The sequence below is a fragment of the Sorghum bicolor genome, chromosome 4 (genome assembly GCF_000003195.3).
Source record: "Sorghum bicolor cultivar BTx623 chromosome 4, Sorghum_bicolor_NCBIv3, whole genome shotgun sequence".
In the NCBI taxonomy this organism is placed as follows: Eukaryota; Viridiplantae; Streptophyta; class Magnoliopsida; order Poales; family Poaceae; genus Sorghum; species Sorghum bicolor.
In genome coordinates this window covers 2431423-2447396 of record NC_012873.2, presented here as the reverse complement: position 1 = coordinate 2447396, position 15974 = coordinate 2431423, and the positions used below count along the sequence as shown (strand labels likewise).

At 41.0% G+C, this 15974-nt stretch overlaps 2 protein-coding genes across 2 annotated transcripts; one reads left to right on the top strand and one right to left on the bottom strand.

Moving 5' to 3' along the window:
- LOC8057514 lies at positions 1654-6582 on the top strand. Its single transcript, XM_021458454.1, has 5 exons — positions 1654-2079; positions 2206-2284; positions 3149-4024; positions 4417-4674; positions 5645-6582. Exons 1-5 carry the CDS (start codon positions 1677-1679, stop codon positions 5802-5804), a joined length of 1776 nt encoding a protein of 591 aa, XP_021314129.1. The 5' UTR covers positions 1654-1676; the 3' UTR covers positions 5805-6582.
- Positions 10825-11867, bottom strand: LOC8069927 (cyclin-dependent protein kinase inhibitor SMR6). Its single transcript, XM_002451436.2, has one exon. The coding sequence runs from the start codon at positions 11508-11510 to the stop codon at positions 11049-11051; it is 462 nt and encodes a 153-aa protein (XP_002451481.2). The 5' UTR covers positions 11511-11867; the 3' UTR covers positions 10825-11048.

The window sequence follows — 15974 nt, the reverse complement described above, 5'->3', positions numbered from 1 at the left end:
CCAAAACTTAGCGGGCTTGGGCCAAGCTGAGCTCAATTTGCTTTGTTCTAGATATAACCTTCAACAATAATTTCTAGCCACCCTAGTATGAAAGTGAATACAACATGGAGGTTATATTAGAGCAACTCCAACAGCTTTGCTATTCTTATTATGAAGACCTTTTAGAACTTGTATAACCGAAAAATAGCCTCCAACAGATGTGCTATTTGGTTTTGTAAAATAGAAAGTTTGCTATTCCTTGATTTCCGTTGGCCATATATAGCCAACCACTGACACTAGCTATCTGATAGCAAGTCTGTTGTGGATCTCTTTTTTTTAAGAAGTTTTTTATTTTAAAAAATGGCTAAACATTAGAATTTGACAACTAATTTTAGCCAAGCTCTTGGAGATGCTCTTAGGTATGACTTGTCTAGATAGAGCATCAATAATACCCTTGTTAGAGCAACTCCAACAGCCTTGCTATTCTTATTATGGAGGCCTTTTAGAACTTTTATAGTAGAAAAATAGACTCCAACAGATGTGCTATTTGGTTTTGTAAAATAGAAAGTTTGCTATCCCTTGATTTTCGTTGGCCATATATAGCCAACCACTTGCACTAGCTATCTGATAGCAAGGCTGTTGTAAACCTCTTCTTTTTTAAGAAGTTATCTATTTTACAAAATAGCTAAACATTAGAATTTAGCTACTCATTTTAGCCAAGCTCTTGGAGATGCTCTTATCATGTCTCCTATAAATTATCCTGCATCGTAGGTCGTTAATTTAAGGAAATATCGGTGTTGTAGATCTTGATGTAGGCTTTGCTGCCAAATGAACTAGACCTTTGTGGTTAGTGAAGATGGTGAATTTTGTGTCGGTGAAAGCATGGGATGCCTAGGAGGCATTGAACTAATAAGATCTACAAAATTAAAGCAACAAACCTGAACTATCTAAATCTATTCACCTCTTGCACGGTAATGACCTGTAGGACTAAATCAAGTCCCAAAAGGTCTAGTATATCAATTAATGATCCCTCAATGTTGAAAGTAAGTAAGGTACCTCAAGTCGGTTTTACTCCATCCTAAATTATAAATTATAAGTTATTCAAAAGATCTTGGAGAGTTAAAACATCTCAAGTTTGACTAAAATTATATAAAAAATTACAAACTTTTGTGGCATCAAATAGATATACTATGAAAATATAAGTAATGAAGAACCTAATGATACTTAGTTGATATCATAAATGTTATTATCCTACCATATAAATTTAGTCAAACTTGAGATGTTTTATTTTCCAAGATTATTCAAATGACTTATAATTTGGGATAAAGAGAGTAGTTTTTTTAATATTTTAAAATTAAGTTTAGAAAATATTATACTATAAAGAGGGAGACGAGTCTCAATTGAATATGAGTTATGCCAACCGGATGGCGCCCACATGAAAAATACTCCTAACCATATATATATAGTGATGAGCCATGCAATAACTTTTAGTGTGACTAAATAAGTCAATTCAGGAAATCTTATTTTCGGTCATACTTTTTTCAAAATATAAGTTTGTTTAACTTGTTTTTTTAAATGATCCTTAGGATTATTTGTCTTGTTTCTAAGAGTTTACTAACGTGCACTGGTTTTAATAAGGGGCTAAGATTAAATACCAGCAAAGGTTAAGGGGTTATACAGATTTTTTTGCCTGTGCAATGGCTGCTGCTGCCACCGCCGCCGTCTCCGCTCCCCGGCGGCAATGGCGGTACACGTGGGAAGCGCTAGCCCACCTCCCCCTCCTCCGCCTATACCTCTTCCCCCGCCCCGCACTCTCCTCTCCCTTCCCCTCCGACCTCCGCGCCGACCTCCGACTCCAGGGTTCCCTCCTCCACCTTTCCTTCTCGCTCCCCGGGGACGGGGCCGCCGTCGCGCTCAGGGTTCCCGTCCCGAGGGTGCTCGTAGACCCCTCCGCCCCCGTCGAGTGCCGTGCCGCCGCCGCGGGGGACCACCTCGAGCTCCGCCTCGCGCTCGTCCTGCCCGTCGACCATCCCGTCGTCGCCGCCGCGTTCCCCCCGCCCGCCGGCGCGGAGCCTCCGGCTTGTCTAGCGCTGCGCGATGGTCAGTCATTCCTGCGCTGTCTCTCCGTTTGGAAGTAGGCTTGGCGAAATGCTCGTTTTGTATCTATTTCTTCAGATGAAACTGAATATGCATTGTTTTTTATGATTCGTTGTCATCAATAAGCAGATTTGAAGAGCCTATCTACTGGAGACGTTCACTTATATTGCAAAAATTGTTCGTCAAGGTTGACAAAACAGCCACTAAGGTATAGAGCATTCGCACCTTGTCACCTCTAGTTGTAGTGCACTTTGTTGTAATCTTCAGTAGTCAGTTTATGCGCAGCATGTGTATCCAGTGAGATTTGTACAAACCTGTCCTGCTGAAATCATATTTCTGGCAGAGACGACTAGTGGTTCACACTTTGCACCACTAGACAGTGGCATTCCATTTAATCTGCACATCTACTGTATCAGTCATTACCGACGAAAAGAGCTCTTCCTAGTTCAAACTTCAATCTTTGAGAAATTGAAATGGTATATCGTTAGGTCTTAGGTGGTGTTTCACCTCAGTGTACTTCTAGCTTAAAGTGGAGACTTCTCACAGTTCACAGCTTCTGTGCAACCAATGCTATTGACTTTTAAGATTCATGTTTTTTGCACGTTTTCCCTTGATTTTAAGTTGGAGAGATCTTAGTGTTTATGGTATGATGGCTCCTGCTTGACAACAGAGATTTGCAAAGTTGCAGTGAATTAAGATGTTCTATGTTATAGCCTTCGATTGTTCTACCACTGCTGTTTGTTATTCTGGAAGCATCTGAAGCTTACTCCGAGAATTCTAATTCATAAGACCACCTGCAATCTGCAGATCAGAATCAGATTGCTTTTGTCTTCCACCAAAGCTGCATGTTGATAAGTCTAGAAATTCTTATTGCGAGTAGTAATTTGAGGTTATTACACATTTTGGCTACTTATGAGCTGGTGTGTATTGGTTGCCTTTTTCTCATGATTTCCTATTAATATCTTTTAATACTAGACTTGAGAACCTGGTTAAAAATTTCTTATTATGCAGAAATTTGATTTTTGACATTATATTGGTGCTGAGTATTAACAATCTTGATCTCTTTTTACAGGAAAATCATGGAAATGCCATCTGTAGATTGGGAAGATGTGGCTGACAATTGGTTTGGTGGATGTTGCACCTCATTTGGTGGTGCAGGCGAGAAACTAGTCTCTCAGTTTATTAGCGCATATGGTCGTTTAGAGGGAACAAGTCTACTGGATGCAACTGCCATTACTGTAGAAACAGACTGTCTTGAAGTGGATTTAGTGTCTCAGGTAGCTGGTTCAGCTGTTAGTAGAGATTTTCTTGCTCTAAAAGAAGCTATATTAGATGTTAGTGTAGAAAAAGATCATACCACTGTGAAGATAAAGATGAATAATTCAGAAGAGCAAGCAAATATCACAGCTACTCATGCACAACCGCCTATTATTTTGGAAGAGGGGCCTAGTGTTTGTAGTAATGAAACAAATGGAGTCAGTCCTCAGACTAATGAGTCTGTCACTTCTCAGATGGGAACTGATACTGATGTGTACTTTGAGAAGTCTGAGAATGACTGTTGTGTTGAGAACATGGGGAAATCTAAGAAAGAGGTTGATTTGTCGCTGGTAGATCTGGGCCATTGCTGTTGTGTCAATCGATACAGTGAGAAAGCTGAAGATAACCCTTCACAAATGTCCTTGGGGAATGAGAAAAAGCAGAATATGTTGGAGATTAAAAGAGATTACAAATTAACAAAAACTATTTCTCTTGGTAGTAGCTTCGTTGTTAAAGCATCTAACCTCTTGAATGATTTCGAGTGGGTTGAACTTCTTTGTGGTCGATGCTCATCACCTCTTGGCTCATACCCTTCTCAGTGTTCGTTTGTTCCAGCTGATGGCCGTGTACGGCTCTTCAAGTGCTACACATCTACAGAAATTCCTGTAACAGGGCCTCATGATGTATTTAGGTAACTTTCTACACTGCTTCTTAATCTTGAGATAGATGTTAAAGCTTCACTCAGTTCTGATTATACTGTAAAAGGAAAATAAGTACCCCCTCTGTTCCAAATTGTAAGCCGTTTTGGCTTTTCTAGTCACATAGCTTTTACTATGCATCTAGTTATACATTATGTCTACATGTATATAGGAAACCATGTATCCACAAAAGCCAAAACGACTTACAATCTGGAACGGAGGGAGTATAAGTATGATCTTTCTTGCTCTGTATAGATATTCTACACTTATTGCTTTCTTTCTTTCTTTCTTTCTTTCTTTTTCTTTTTTTTTTGCGATAACACGTCCTCATTGCTAAGAAGTTGATTTCACCACTGATACATGAGCATACATTATCTATGTGCAGGAGACATACATTGGAAAGAGTTTTTGTGAATCTGTTGCTCAAAGTCGCAGAAGACGAAATATCTTTTCGTACAGTAGTCAGAGATTTGAAAACCAAAAGGCCCATGCTGCAATTAGTTCTTCTTAGTTCAAAAGCATGGTTATCTTCTGGTTGCTGCTACGAAAATGATATCGATGGTTCACATGGAACAGCAGATCTGCAGCCTAGTGTTAAACTCTTGTATTCTGATTGCAGCAATGCTTCAGAAGCAGACTTAAGGTACGTTTTTTGCACAATGCTCACTTTTTATGTTGTTTGCTACCCTCTTCATCAGAATCGAACTAATCCATGTCTTACATAAAAGAACAGAGGGCGTATTTAGCTATTTAGTCATGTACAAAACTTTTGAAACCTTTTCTTTTCCTTTCACAGAAGATGCACTGCACATAGCATGCCATAGGTTACTGGCGAATGTAATCTTATTCTAGTGTTGCAATAGAAACTCTCCTTGTTCAAATTCTTGAGGTCCATACTGGTTTTTAGTTTTACATACATGTCTAATTCTTGTAGTTAAAGATATGTGCAGAGTTATATGTGCACTTCAGCATAAACCTATGCCAGAGTTTGTTGTGTGCATTTGTTCTGTTTGCACTGCGCCTTTAGTCATTACTGTGTTTTGTGAGGGCACCAGGCTTTTGATTTTCATTCATAACTCATAGCTTTGTTTTTATGTTTAAGTTCACTTCACATGTGTCTGATGATTAAAGGTTCAAAAAAATATTTAGTCATTCAAAATTTAAACTGATATCTGACCTGTTCCTTTCTTTGTCAAATTACTTGTTAATATTCATAATGTTGCAATAATTAACTGAAATAAGATGTGAAAAGACTGTATTCTTGTTTGAGTATCATAATAATTCCTTGGCTATATGTTATGGCTTCCAGCCCCACCCTGGACAAGTGGTTGGGTTAACATTTTCATTGATGATAAGTAAGTTTTAGGATCTCAACAAATGGCCCGTGTATCTGCAACATTTGGTTTATGTAAAGTTCAGTTCATCCATGTTATTACAGTATTACTTGTATACCTCAGTATTATTTTCTTCTACCGTGTTGACAACAATGTGTATTTATCCCATCTTCAAGGCTGTCATGTTCAAAGCCTTATCCCATAAAGCCAACATACCATGTCTATGTGCTTTTCTTTGGATGTCACCGTTACTTATCTTCTGCTGTTTCCAACTCTTAGGATTGTAGAAGAGTGGACATCCAAATATCGGGCTGAAGAGCTGTACATGATGATGCGTCAAATAGATGAACTTACTGAATGCCTAAGCTCAGCAATGGACAACTTTCCAATTTCTTGTTCTTCCCTTGAAGGGATGCAGCTCTCATCTCTTAGGCGCTGACTTGAGTATTCAACAGGGGAATTGTGTCTGGACTGATCACATTTTTGTACTCAAACGAGTCTACAGCATAGAATCCTGATTGGCATACCTGATCATCCTCAGTTTCTTTTGACCTTTCAGGAGCTCCCTAATCATTTATTCTTTAAAATTCAAGATGTCACGCCTTGTCCTCTGCTCTCAATAGACTTGGTGGCATCCAAAATGGAGCAATGGCTAATCCAAAACTTTCAGCTTCTCTAGTAATCTGCTTGCACAGCATTTAGCATGCTGTTAGTGGCTCTGATGGTTTAAATGATCAACATACTATTGGTGACAAATTTGTGGAGTGACTTGCTCTTGGAAGCTTTAGGTTTCCTTTCAGATTTGAACTAATTTTTTGAACCAACCACAGATCAGCGTCATATTAATATTGGCCCTGATGCTACCAGAACATCTTCTATTGAAATGGCTAAGTCCTGAATGTACGGTTTTGGCCTAAGGTCGAACACTGCTGCATCCCAGAGGTCCCGGGACACATTTGTGATTATTTTGATGTAAAACCATACTATTCCTTGTCCATTAAGAAGACAAAAAGGACATACGATCAATCGGGATTTATATTGCGGAAGGAAACAGTACTTTGAGCTGTCATACATGGGGTACAACCACTGTGCCCTCTGATAGGATAGAAGAACTAGTCTCTGTGCTTGTGTAACATAACATCAGCAGTTGATGAGCACCCCTGGGGCACATTCATGACTGGTAACTTGTTCATTCCTTTCCTACTGAAATCATTTCACTGCATATTTGCTAGCTTCTGACTAGTGCACATATATATATGATCCAGTTTCACATAAAAACAGTACCTCATTGTTACACATGTCATCAGCCACACAATGCATTGATCTGCATAACAGTGCAGGGTTTTTACCATATCTATCACCGTTGCATTGCATACAGTGAACGTGCATAGATGAAAAGGATCCACCTAAGGCTAGCCTGTGACGAAGTAACCGTGTATATATGTTAATTTGCTGGGAAAACATGTGCCCGGCCACCTGTCAAAGAACTGTAGATGCGTGCATGGGTCTATGTGTTTATCGTGTTCCGGGCTCTGTCCTGTTCTTACGTCCACCTTGCTGTGTTTTCGGCACATGCTCGTGAGTCATGAGACGCATTATTGCAATAGACCCTTTGCCAAAACCGTGAAAGTGCCTTGTAGATAGGGACCCTGCGTGATGTATCAGGTGTTGTTTCACAAATGGTGAAGCACACTAGGTGGCCATGCATTGGTGAGCTAACATCAGTCCCTGGTCTACACATTGATAGATCCAAAGGCATGTCACGTTCTCTTGTGTTACTCCTGTCGAAAAAAGATGCAATTCTCGTTTGCGAGAGAAATATTTTTAAATCATATCAAATCTATCAAAAAATTCTAACCATTTTATGGCACAATATCAAATAAGTATCATTAGATTAACCATAGAATAAATATATTTTCATGATATATTTATTGAGATTAGTAAATATCAATAATATTTTCTCTAACTTAGTTAAAATTAAGAAAGTTTGACCCAATGACGAATGTAGGCTTTGAATTGATTTTGTGGTAGATGACGGCTCCCCCCCCCCCCCTAGGTATTATAATTCTCTTTTGTGTTCGATCATTATAAAGTCTTATGATCAAAGTGATTTTACAGATAAATACAGAAGAAAAAGACAAAAACTTGAGTACCATTGATTAGGAGCATATAACGGGTTGAGCTTAAATTTTCTAATTCACGCCGCATTTGGCCACCAATCCTGCTGCATGTATTTCAACAAGAGCTTAGCTTTAGTTTTTGTCGTTCTCACTCAACACCGCACTTACTGAACATTAACACGGCTGCCGAGGCACGATAAATGTTTCAATCTGGTGTGTTCATCTAGGAAACCACCCCTAACTAAATTCTAGCTCCTTGTTTCTTTCATTTGCCACATCCAATCCAATCCAATAATTGGATCAGCAATTCACCATATATATCTAATAATATACTGTATCTTAGTAGATGGATCACGACAAAATTTGAAGTATAGTTAATTACATGAAGGTACACGCACTGCTCTGAATAATTGCACTTCTCTTTCTGTGTCCTATTAGTTAAAGGAAAAAAAAAGAACTAAAACACAATGAATCAATTGATTGTATGCATGCAGGTAGGCCCCTATAATGGCAGACATGGTTCAGTGGAACTAGTGCCTCTAACCAAGTTTATAAACGTACGTACGATTAACTGGAGGCTTCATCATTTAGAGACATGCCCAACCCAAGGGCATAATAATGCATATGGATCAAGTAGCCCTAGCTTTATTTCATGATGGCTAAGAGATCAGCCTATTGTTTTAGTGTGCCTTCTCCCAAAGGCATTTTGAGTACCACTTTCCTCAAGTCATCATTTTCCTTCTTGTTTTATAGTACATATTTGGCTTGCAATAACACTTATTACTTATTAGTTTAGCTAGGTAATTCCAGCATTAATTTACTGTCAGATAAGATATTATTAGGGTGAATATGTGTTGGGAAAATGCTCTCCGCACTCCCCAGCAATACGGTGAATCGTTAACCTTCTCACTCGGTGCCGTGAGAGGATTGGGCTCCAACGGACAGAAGGCTCAACAGTAGGTAAAAACAGTGAATGCTCTCCCTTCTCATTAACGACGGCATCGCGCCCCTTATATAGGGTCCGGAAACCGACCTAACGACATTTACATAAATACCCCGTGACGGTGGGAGGATATTCCAGCATATTCTTACACCACAGTCTACTGACCCTAAGTCACCTGTGTAATTTCACATTGCAAGCCCTTCGTTTATCCTCTGTCTGGGGCTTCAGTCGGTCGGAGGCTTGGATCCTCCGCCCAATCGCGGATCCTCCGACACTTCGGTGTCGGAGGTTCCTCAGCCTGGCCGGGCCGGAGGTTGCTCGTCCCGGCCACCCCGGGGGTTCCTCCTTAGCCTAGTCGAGTCGGAGGTCTTCGGCCTGGCCGCGTTCTCGCCATCCTCGGACCCGGGAAGGTCCCCCGGGGGTTCCTCCTTAGCCTAGTCGAGTCGGAGGTCTTCGGTCTGGCCGCGTTCTCGCCATCCTCGGACCCGGGAAGGTCGGAGGTTCCCCCCTTTCCTTGCTTGTGGGCCTCCGCCGGTGTCTCAGTCCCTGCACACACTTAGCACGACCAGACGAGTCGTCAACATTAGTATTTTCCAGTGAAGGATATCCTTCGACGCTTCAGGCATTGGAGGTTCCTTGGGTGAAGGATAACCTTCGACGCTACCAGGGGGAAGGATGCAGCTGTTCCCCAACAATATGTTCTTCACAAATATGTTTTTGGCTTGGCAGAAACATATGCTTGCCTTTGACTAATGCATGACACAGTTAGCAATTGGTTCTAACATACACTCACGCAGTGCGTATCTATGGTAAAGATATATAGTGTGTGTAGTAAAGTTGACAGTGCCTTTTTCACTGGAAACAAAAAAAAAAGAGTAACTAAAAAAAACTTGACTGTGCAGGTCAAATCAGATGTATAGGGTGAGACCTTCTTTACAACTACAAGGCCGGTGGCTTTGCCGAGCAATGTAGGGGCCCAGACTTGGAGGGATCCAAGGGAAGAAAAGGAGGCCTGAGCCCTGGTAGTGGAGCCGTTATACTAGTATCCAGATTTTATATCGCCAACTTTATATATATCTGCCTAGTTCGTCAGATCAAACTGTGGTGCATGCAGCCAGCAGTATCTGAACCTGAATATTTAAAGGGCTAGAACATTCGATTATATACCGGCCGGCCTACTTAAAAACCTAGCTAGGTTACATGAGAGTATGTTGGTCTTCAAGATAGCGACAAAAGGAAGCATGTTCGCCACGCGACGACTGCGTGTACTCCCTTCATTTCAAAGTATATATATATCGTTTTGGTTTTTTTAAGTACATAGTTTTTACCCCTATATATCTATATATCTACTTTTATGTTATATCGTCTAGTAGAAACATAGAAAAACTATATCTAGAAAAGCTAAAACAATTTATAATTTAGAATGGAGGAAGTATATACGAGTATCACATTCTCGCCGACATTAGATTGTTGTGTTAGTGTACCTGGACACTCTCTAAAGACCTTGTTCATTGTTCATACACGGTAAAAGAAAAAGTTTATGCTCCTTTAGTTTTATTCAGGGGGTAGGAAAGCACAAAGAGATACTATTATATATATGCTCCTTTAGTTGTTAAATAAATATTTAGTACACGTATGAGTGGATAACTCCGTGAAATGCAGCATAAAGAGTGACAAGTCGCCAAAGTTCTTGTTTAGAGTATTGAGTACTTTAGGTTGGGATCCTAACTTAAACAGCCCTTTTCTCTCTTCTAGCTCGAAGCTCGAGAAAGCAAACAGCTTTAGGCGAGCAACTGCCGATTACATGATTATATCAAACTCCAAAGTGATTCGCATGTTTCCGGGGATTTAATCAGATTTCCATGTTAGGATTTCAAATTTTGGCGGGAGAGAGATTGCCACATGACGATACATACATTGCTAAAAGAATCTTGCAATTTTCATATATAGAAAGTGACATTTTGCAATATGCGAGTGAATCTCTGTTAGTGTATAATCATACATTTTACAATGGAAGAAACTAGCAGCTCCTCCAACCAATGGAAGAAACATTTTGCTAATTCTAGTCCTCTTAAAACTGCATGCCACCTTTCTTTCTCGAATACACAAAAGATTTATGTATTATTATATTAAATAGAAAAGCTTACAAACAACATGCTTCTATCGGGCGTAAAAAAGGTCGATCTAAAATTGCATGCCACCTTAATCATGCATTCATTTCTTCACCATTTTCCACTGAAGGAAATTACACTCTCTTCCCCTCCAAATGGAATTACAGGGAAGAGATGAACCGCTTGTGTGAAAACTTATGACTGAAAGTACTGTTCGCTGATAACAGGCTAGCTCTAGAAGGAATAAACAATGACAACCAATTCTTCCGTTTCAACACAATTTCATTTCACGGAATTAGGACTTGCATTAACATATACTAAAAGAGAATTTGTACAACTGCACTCACTCACTCTATCATCACTCTCACTCACTCACTCACCACCAGCTGCCGATGCATTGCAATCTGCATCACATACACTTTGCTTGAGCCCAAGCTGGATCACTTGAGCTCAATGCAAGCATCACATACACACACTGGCAGTCCTCCCTACGTACCCAGTGCAGCTAGCTAGTTCGCCTTGGCTGCACGGGCGACGAAGACGGCCTCCAAATCCGCCGGCACGCGGAAGAACTCGTCGAACACCTCGCCGCCGTCGTAGTTGCACCGGCGGCCGGCGGTGCTTCTGACGATGGACACCGCCGTCCTGGGCTTCTTGGGCGCGGGCGGGCAGGTCGCTGCCTCCGCCGGTATCCTCCACCCTTCCCCCCTCGGCGTCACGGGCTCTTCCTCTCCCTCTCCCTCCTCCTCGGTGACGACGGCGGCGGCGGCGTGCCGTCGTCGGCTGGTCTTGACGGGCTTGAGCTGCTGCTGCAGCGGCAGGGCAGCGATCCCGGCGCCGGATGACAGATCCAGCACCTTGACCTTGCTGCCGTCTTGGTGCTGCTGCTTCTGGTGGTGCCTGTGACGATCTTCCACTCGCGTACTGTGCACCAGCTGCTTCTTCTTCTTCACCTCCGGCAACCCCATCATGTACTGACCACTGATGATAATTAATCTAGCCTTGTGTAGTAGCTGTGTGTGTTCTTGCCTTGTGTGCTGTTAATAAGCAGCAGCTGAGAACCAAGAATGCAAGCAATGGAAATGGAGTGCAGGAGGGGTGTGAGAGTGATGAGAGCTTTGAGGACAGAAGAAAGAGCGTGCTACTGGAGGCTAAATAAGTGAGGCTTTAGGCTTTCTGTGCTGCCTTCTTTTGACAAAGCTCAAGGGGGTTTGTGTGTGTGTGTGTGTGTGTGTGTGTGTGCGCATATATATAATGTATGTATACATATACAAATATATATATAGTTGAGATGGAGGCAGGCAGGCATGATGAAGGCAAGGGAGAAAGGGAGATTGATAGGACACACTTGCAAAGCTGCAAAGAGGCAATCATTCTTTCAGAGTCATTACATTACTGATGACAAACGGGCCGTTATTCATGGGCTGCCAGCGCCAGGCCCACGATGCTGCTAATAGCCCGGCCCAAATGCAAATCTCACTTATGCTACCACTATTTTTTTCTTCTTCTCCTTTTTGGCACAGTCAGTAGTACTCTCACACAGTCGCGCACACACATTTAACTTTACCGCGCGCGCGCACACACACACACTGTAGACTGTACCAGCTTCTAATGAATGGGAAGAGGATGTGTGACTGTGGTTGCTGAAAGCCTGACAGTGACAGACCTACATGCTGCATGCATGATGTCCGATGACCACTATCCTGTCCATCACAAGGAGAGATTGCAACGCAATCAGAGATTATCCCAGCCCTAGCTTACCATACCAGGCATGACCTGCACACATGAACACTTCACCAACTAGGCAACCAAAGGAAGTTAGGAACTCTCATATTTGACCTCACTGATGACTCAACCATGATGATGAGTGCCTTTCCAGAATTCCAGTTCTGAATTCTGATCGATTCCTTCCTGTCATTTGAAGCCAATGAAACAAAACCCCTTTTGTTTGTCGTTGTTTGGTGTTGTTGGGACTGAGACCGACATGGGAGCCAGCTCGATCCTGCTGCTTTGCATATGGCACACTGTCACCGTTGCATGGCACCTACCTACCTACCTACCTTCTGGCTCTGTCATTTGGCATTATAATACAGCTCCCATCTCTTAATCTCAGGCACCTAATCAATCTGGTCTCAGGTTGAGAGAGAGAAGGAAAAGAAAAAAAAAAAGCTCAGGGAAGAGGGAAGATCTTGTGTACCTAACTGTCATGGTGGGGCCCGCATGACGTATGCGCGCCATGCTCAGGGACAGCTCAACCACGACAGGCCACCTCCATTCTTTGTTTCAGAAGGAGAAGAAGATGGTTCCTGCCTGATCTGCAAATCCAGTCTATGATAGATCCACCAATCGTTCTGTCAGAAATGACTATGTTAATGAAATGGAAATACAAATAATAGATAAAAATTAAAGCGAACAAGGCATTCTAGTTGCTTTTGTTGATTTATTTATCTATTCCTGTGCAGATGCAGTCAAGTAGGAGTATCAGTGAGCACTGACTGTGTTCAGTGTGCCTCTGCAGACATGCCATTCTCAGAGCCCACATGTTAGACACACGCTGGAAAGCGTGGGGCCACCGGATCCACTCTGGAAAACCAGGCTCTTTCGTCTGCTCTGCTCTGCGATTTCCCATCTCATCATGCTGGGCCTCGTTTAGTTGCAGTTGCAGAAATGAAAAGATTTCGGGCTACTGTATAGCACTTTCGTTTATAATATTATGTAAATATGGACTAATTAGACTTAAAAGATTCATCTTTTAATTTACAGATAAACTGTGTAATCAGTTTTTATTTTTAACTATATTTAATGCTCCATGCATGTGCCACAAGATTTGATGTGACGAGAAATCTTAAAAAGTTTTTGGTTTTCGGATTGAACTTGTTTAGTTCCCAAAAAATTTTGCAAAATTTTGCAGATTCCCTGTCACATTAAATCTTTAGACGCATGCATAAAGTATTAAATATAGACAAAAATAAAAACTAATTGCACAGTTTGGTCGGAATTGACGAGACGAATCTTTTGAGCCTAGTTAGTTCATGATTGGACAATATTTGTCAAATACAAACAAAAGTACTATTATTTTTATTTTACAAATTTTTTTGGAACTAAACAAAGCCCTAGTAAAAATGGCTGGTTGGTTGCTCCCTGGACCAACAACTTGACCACTAGCCTGCAAGTGCACAAGCTTTTCACCAGAAAGCCTTGCTCTTTGCCCCCCTGGCCCCTCTCCAGCCTAAGCTAGATGCCTGTTTGCTCGGGGCCCAGTTGCTAGCATGCATGCCTCGTCTAGTGATCTGCAATCGAGATCAGCTAGCATGTCTGATGAGTGGACTGATGATCTGGCAAGTGGCGAAAATACAGTATCACCTCCATGCACTGTTCACTGCAAAAACAAAAACAGCTTAGCCTTTTCTTTAGTGATGATGATTACAAGTTCCAAGCATATCTACTGCATATACATACATTGGTATTTCCTTTTTAATTTATAATGGAAAAAAGGTGAAACATAGTAAAGTAGAAGTACTCCCTCCGTTCCTAAATAACTGTGGTCATTGGTGTACGTGTCACAAGTTTGACTTAATTTGTAGGTGTAACATATATACCTCCAAATAAATTTATTAAAAAACTAAATTCAAATATCTTTGCAATGATACTAATTATATACCGTAAATATTAGTATTTTATAATATATATTTTGTCAAAGTTGTTTCTCGAAGCGCAAACAATAGATATTTAAGGATAGAGGAAGTATGTAGCAAGTTTGGCTCTTTTTCTTTTGAAAGATTCGGCCGATAACATTAATAAGAAGGAAGAGAAGTTTAGGTTAGAGGACCCCTTACAAGTGCGAGAGCCGCTATCACGTATAGTAGGCCGCTAGAGTGGCTTGAGTTGTAAGCTAATTACTCATAGACAAATAACCAATTAAAAGGGGGGCTTAAGAAATTCCCCTCCAGCCATGGACCAAAGACAGTAGACATCCTAAATTTTCATAGACACTGCCTAGACCATGCATGCATCTGAATCCCTGCATATCACTGTATTTTGTTGCTTCCAGATGCACCATAGAGTGAGGATGGCCAATAGCCCAAGATGTGTGCCACTTTGGCGTCTTCATTGGTCAAGGCCAAGAACCAATCTTCATGGTCAGTCACCTCCATCCATCATGGTGGCCACATATTTCGACAGCCATTCCCTGCTGTCACTTGACTCCATACCAAACGGGTGAATGGACACTTAGCGAATACTCCCTCTATCCCAAAACAGAAGTAATTCTTGCTTCCCAAGAAGCCAGTTTTTTTTAACTTTAACCATTTATATATAAAAGAATAATAAAATTCATAATACATAATTAGTATCATTAGGCAAATCGTTGAATATACCATCATAATAAATTTATTTTGAGATATAAATGTTACACATATTTTCTACAAATGTAGTTAACTTTAAGAAAGTTTGACCAACACACATTCCGTAACATTGGATTAGGTGGTTAGAGGTCTTCACGTTCCTTTCACACAGTCGGGCTGCTGTCCAAAGTCTATCTCGAAGGAGAGCCACAAGAAATTTTTGCACCTTGTGGTGCAAATTATAAGTCGTAACCGACCTTTCCAAGTATTGTCATGAGCTTTCAAGAATCCAGGTTATTTGCTCATCCTGTTTATAAGGGCTCTAGTTTATGCAATTTGAGGATTCAACTCCACGGATATAGACAAGAACGCAGGACAAACCGATGCATCAATGAACTATTCATTAGTAAATGAATGCTAGTTTGTTCGATGCCCTAGATGAGCCAAACGCTAGCATCGCCATCATGGCAGCCCATCCATTTTCCATGCTGATCCAGCGGGGGGGAGGAGCTACGAGTTAGTAGACGCGTACACGGTACTACCAGCCTTACGAGTCTTGGGTTTTTGCAAGATTATCCATCACATCGAATTTTATAACATATACATAAAATATTAAATATAGATAAAAAATTTATTAATTGCATAGCTTGTAAATCTTTTAAACCTAGCTAGTCTATAATTGAACAATGTTTATCAAATACAAACGAAAGTGCTACAATGTCAAAATAGTTACACATATTTTTACAAAGAATTTCACGAGAAGCAAACGAATCTTGTAGAGTAACCACTCACTGAATTTCATCCTTAGAGCAAGTATTATGGTGGGCTGTAAGCTGGCTAAATGCTGATATGGAGGAGAGAAGGGAGGAGAGAGAGGAAAAGCAGGCTGTAAACTTACAGCCAGCTTAGACACAAAAACCAAGAAACTTTGTGAGAGAGATAAGTGGGTCATGTATTAATAGTGAATAGCTAACTATTGTATGGGTGGGCTGTAAGAAGGCTGTAAGAAACCTTACAGCCAGCAAGTTGGCTGTATTATTAAACTTGCTCTTAGCAAATTCCTACATTTCATTTCACAAAAAAAAGAGGTGT

Excerpts from the sequence above, each read along its gene's own strand:
- LOC8057514 (XM_021458454.1), top strand. The coding sequence starts at position 1,677 with ATGGCTGCTGCTGCCACCGCCGCCGTCTCCGCTCCCCGGCGGCAATGG. Across the intron at positions 2,080-2,205 it reads TTGTCTAGCGCTGCGCGATG|ATTTGAAGAGCCTATCTACT; the intron begins GTCAGTCATTCC and ends ATCAATAAGCAG. Across the intron at positions 2,285-3,148 it reads TTGACAAAACAGCCACTAAG|GAAAATCATGGAAATGCCAT; the intron begins GTATAGAGCATT and ends CTCTTTTTACAG.
- LOC8069927 (XM_002451436.2), bottom strand. The coding sequence starts at position 11,510 with ATGATGGGGTTGCCGGAGGTGAAGAAGAAGAAGCAGCTGGTGCACAGT.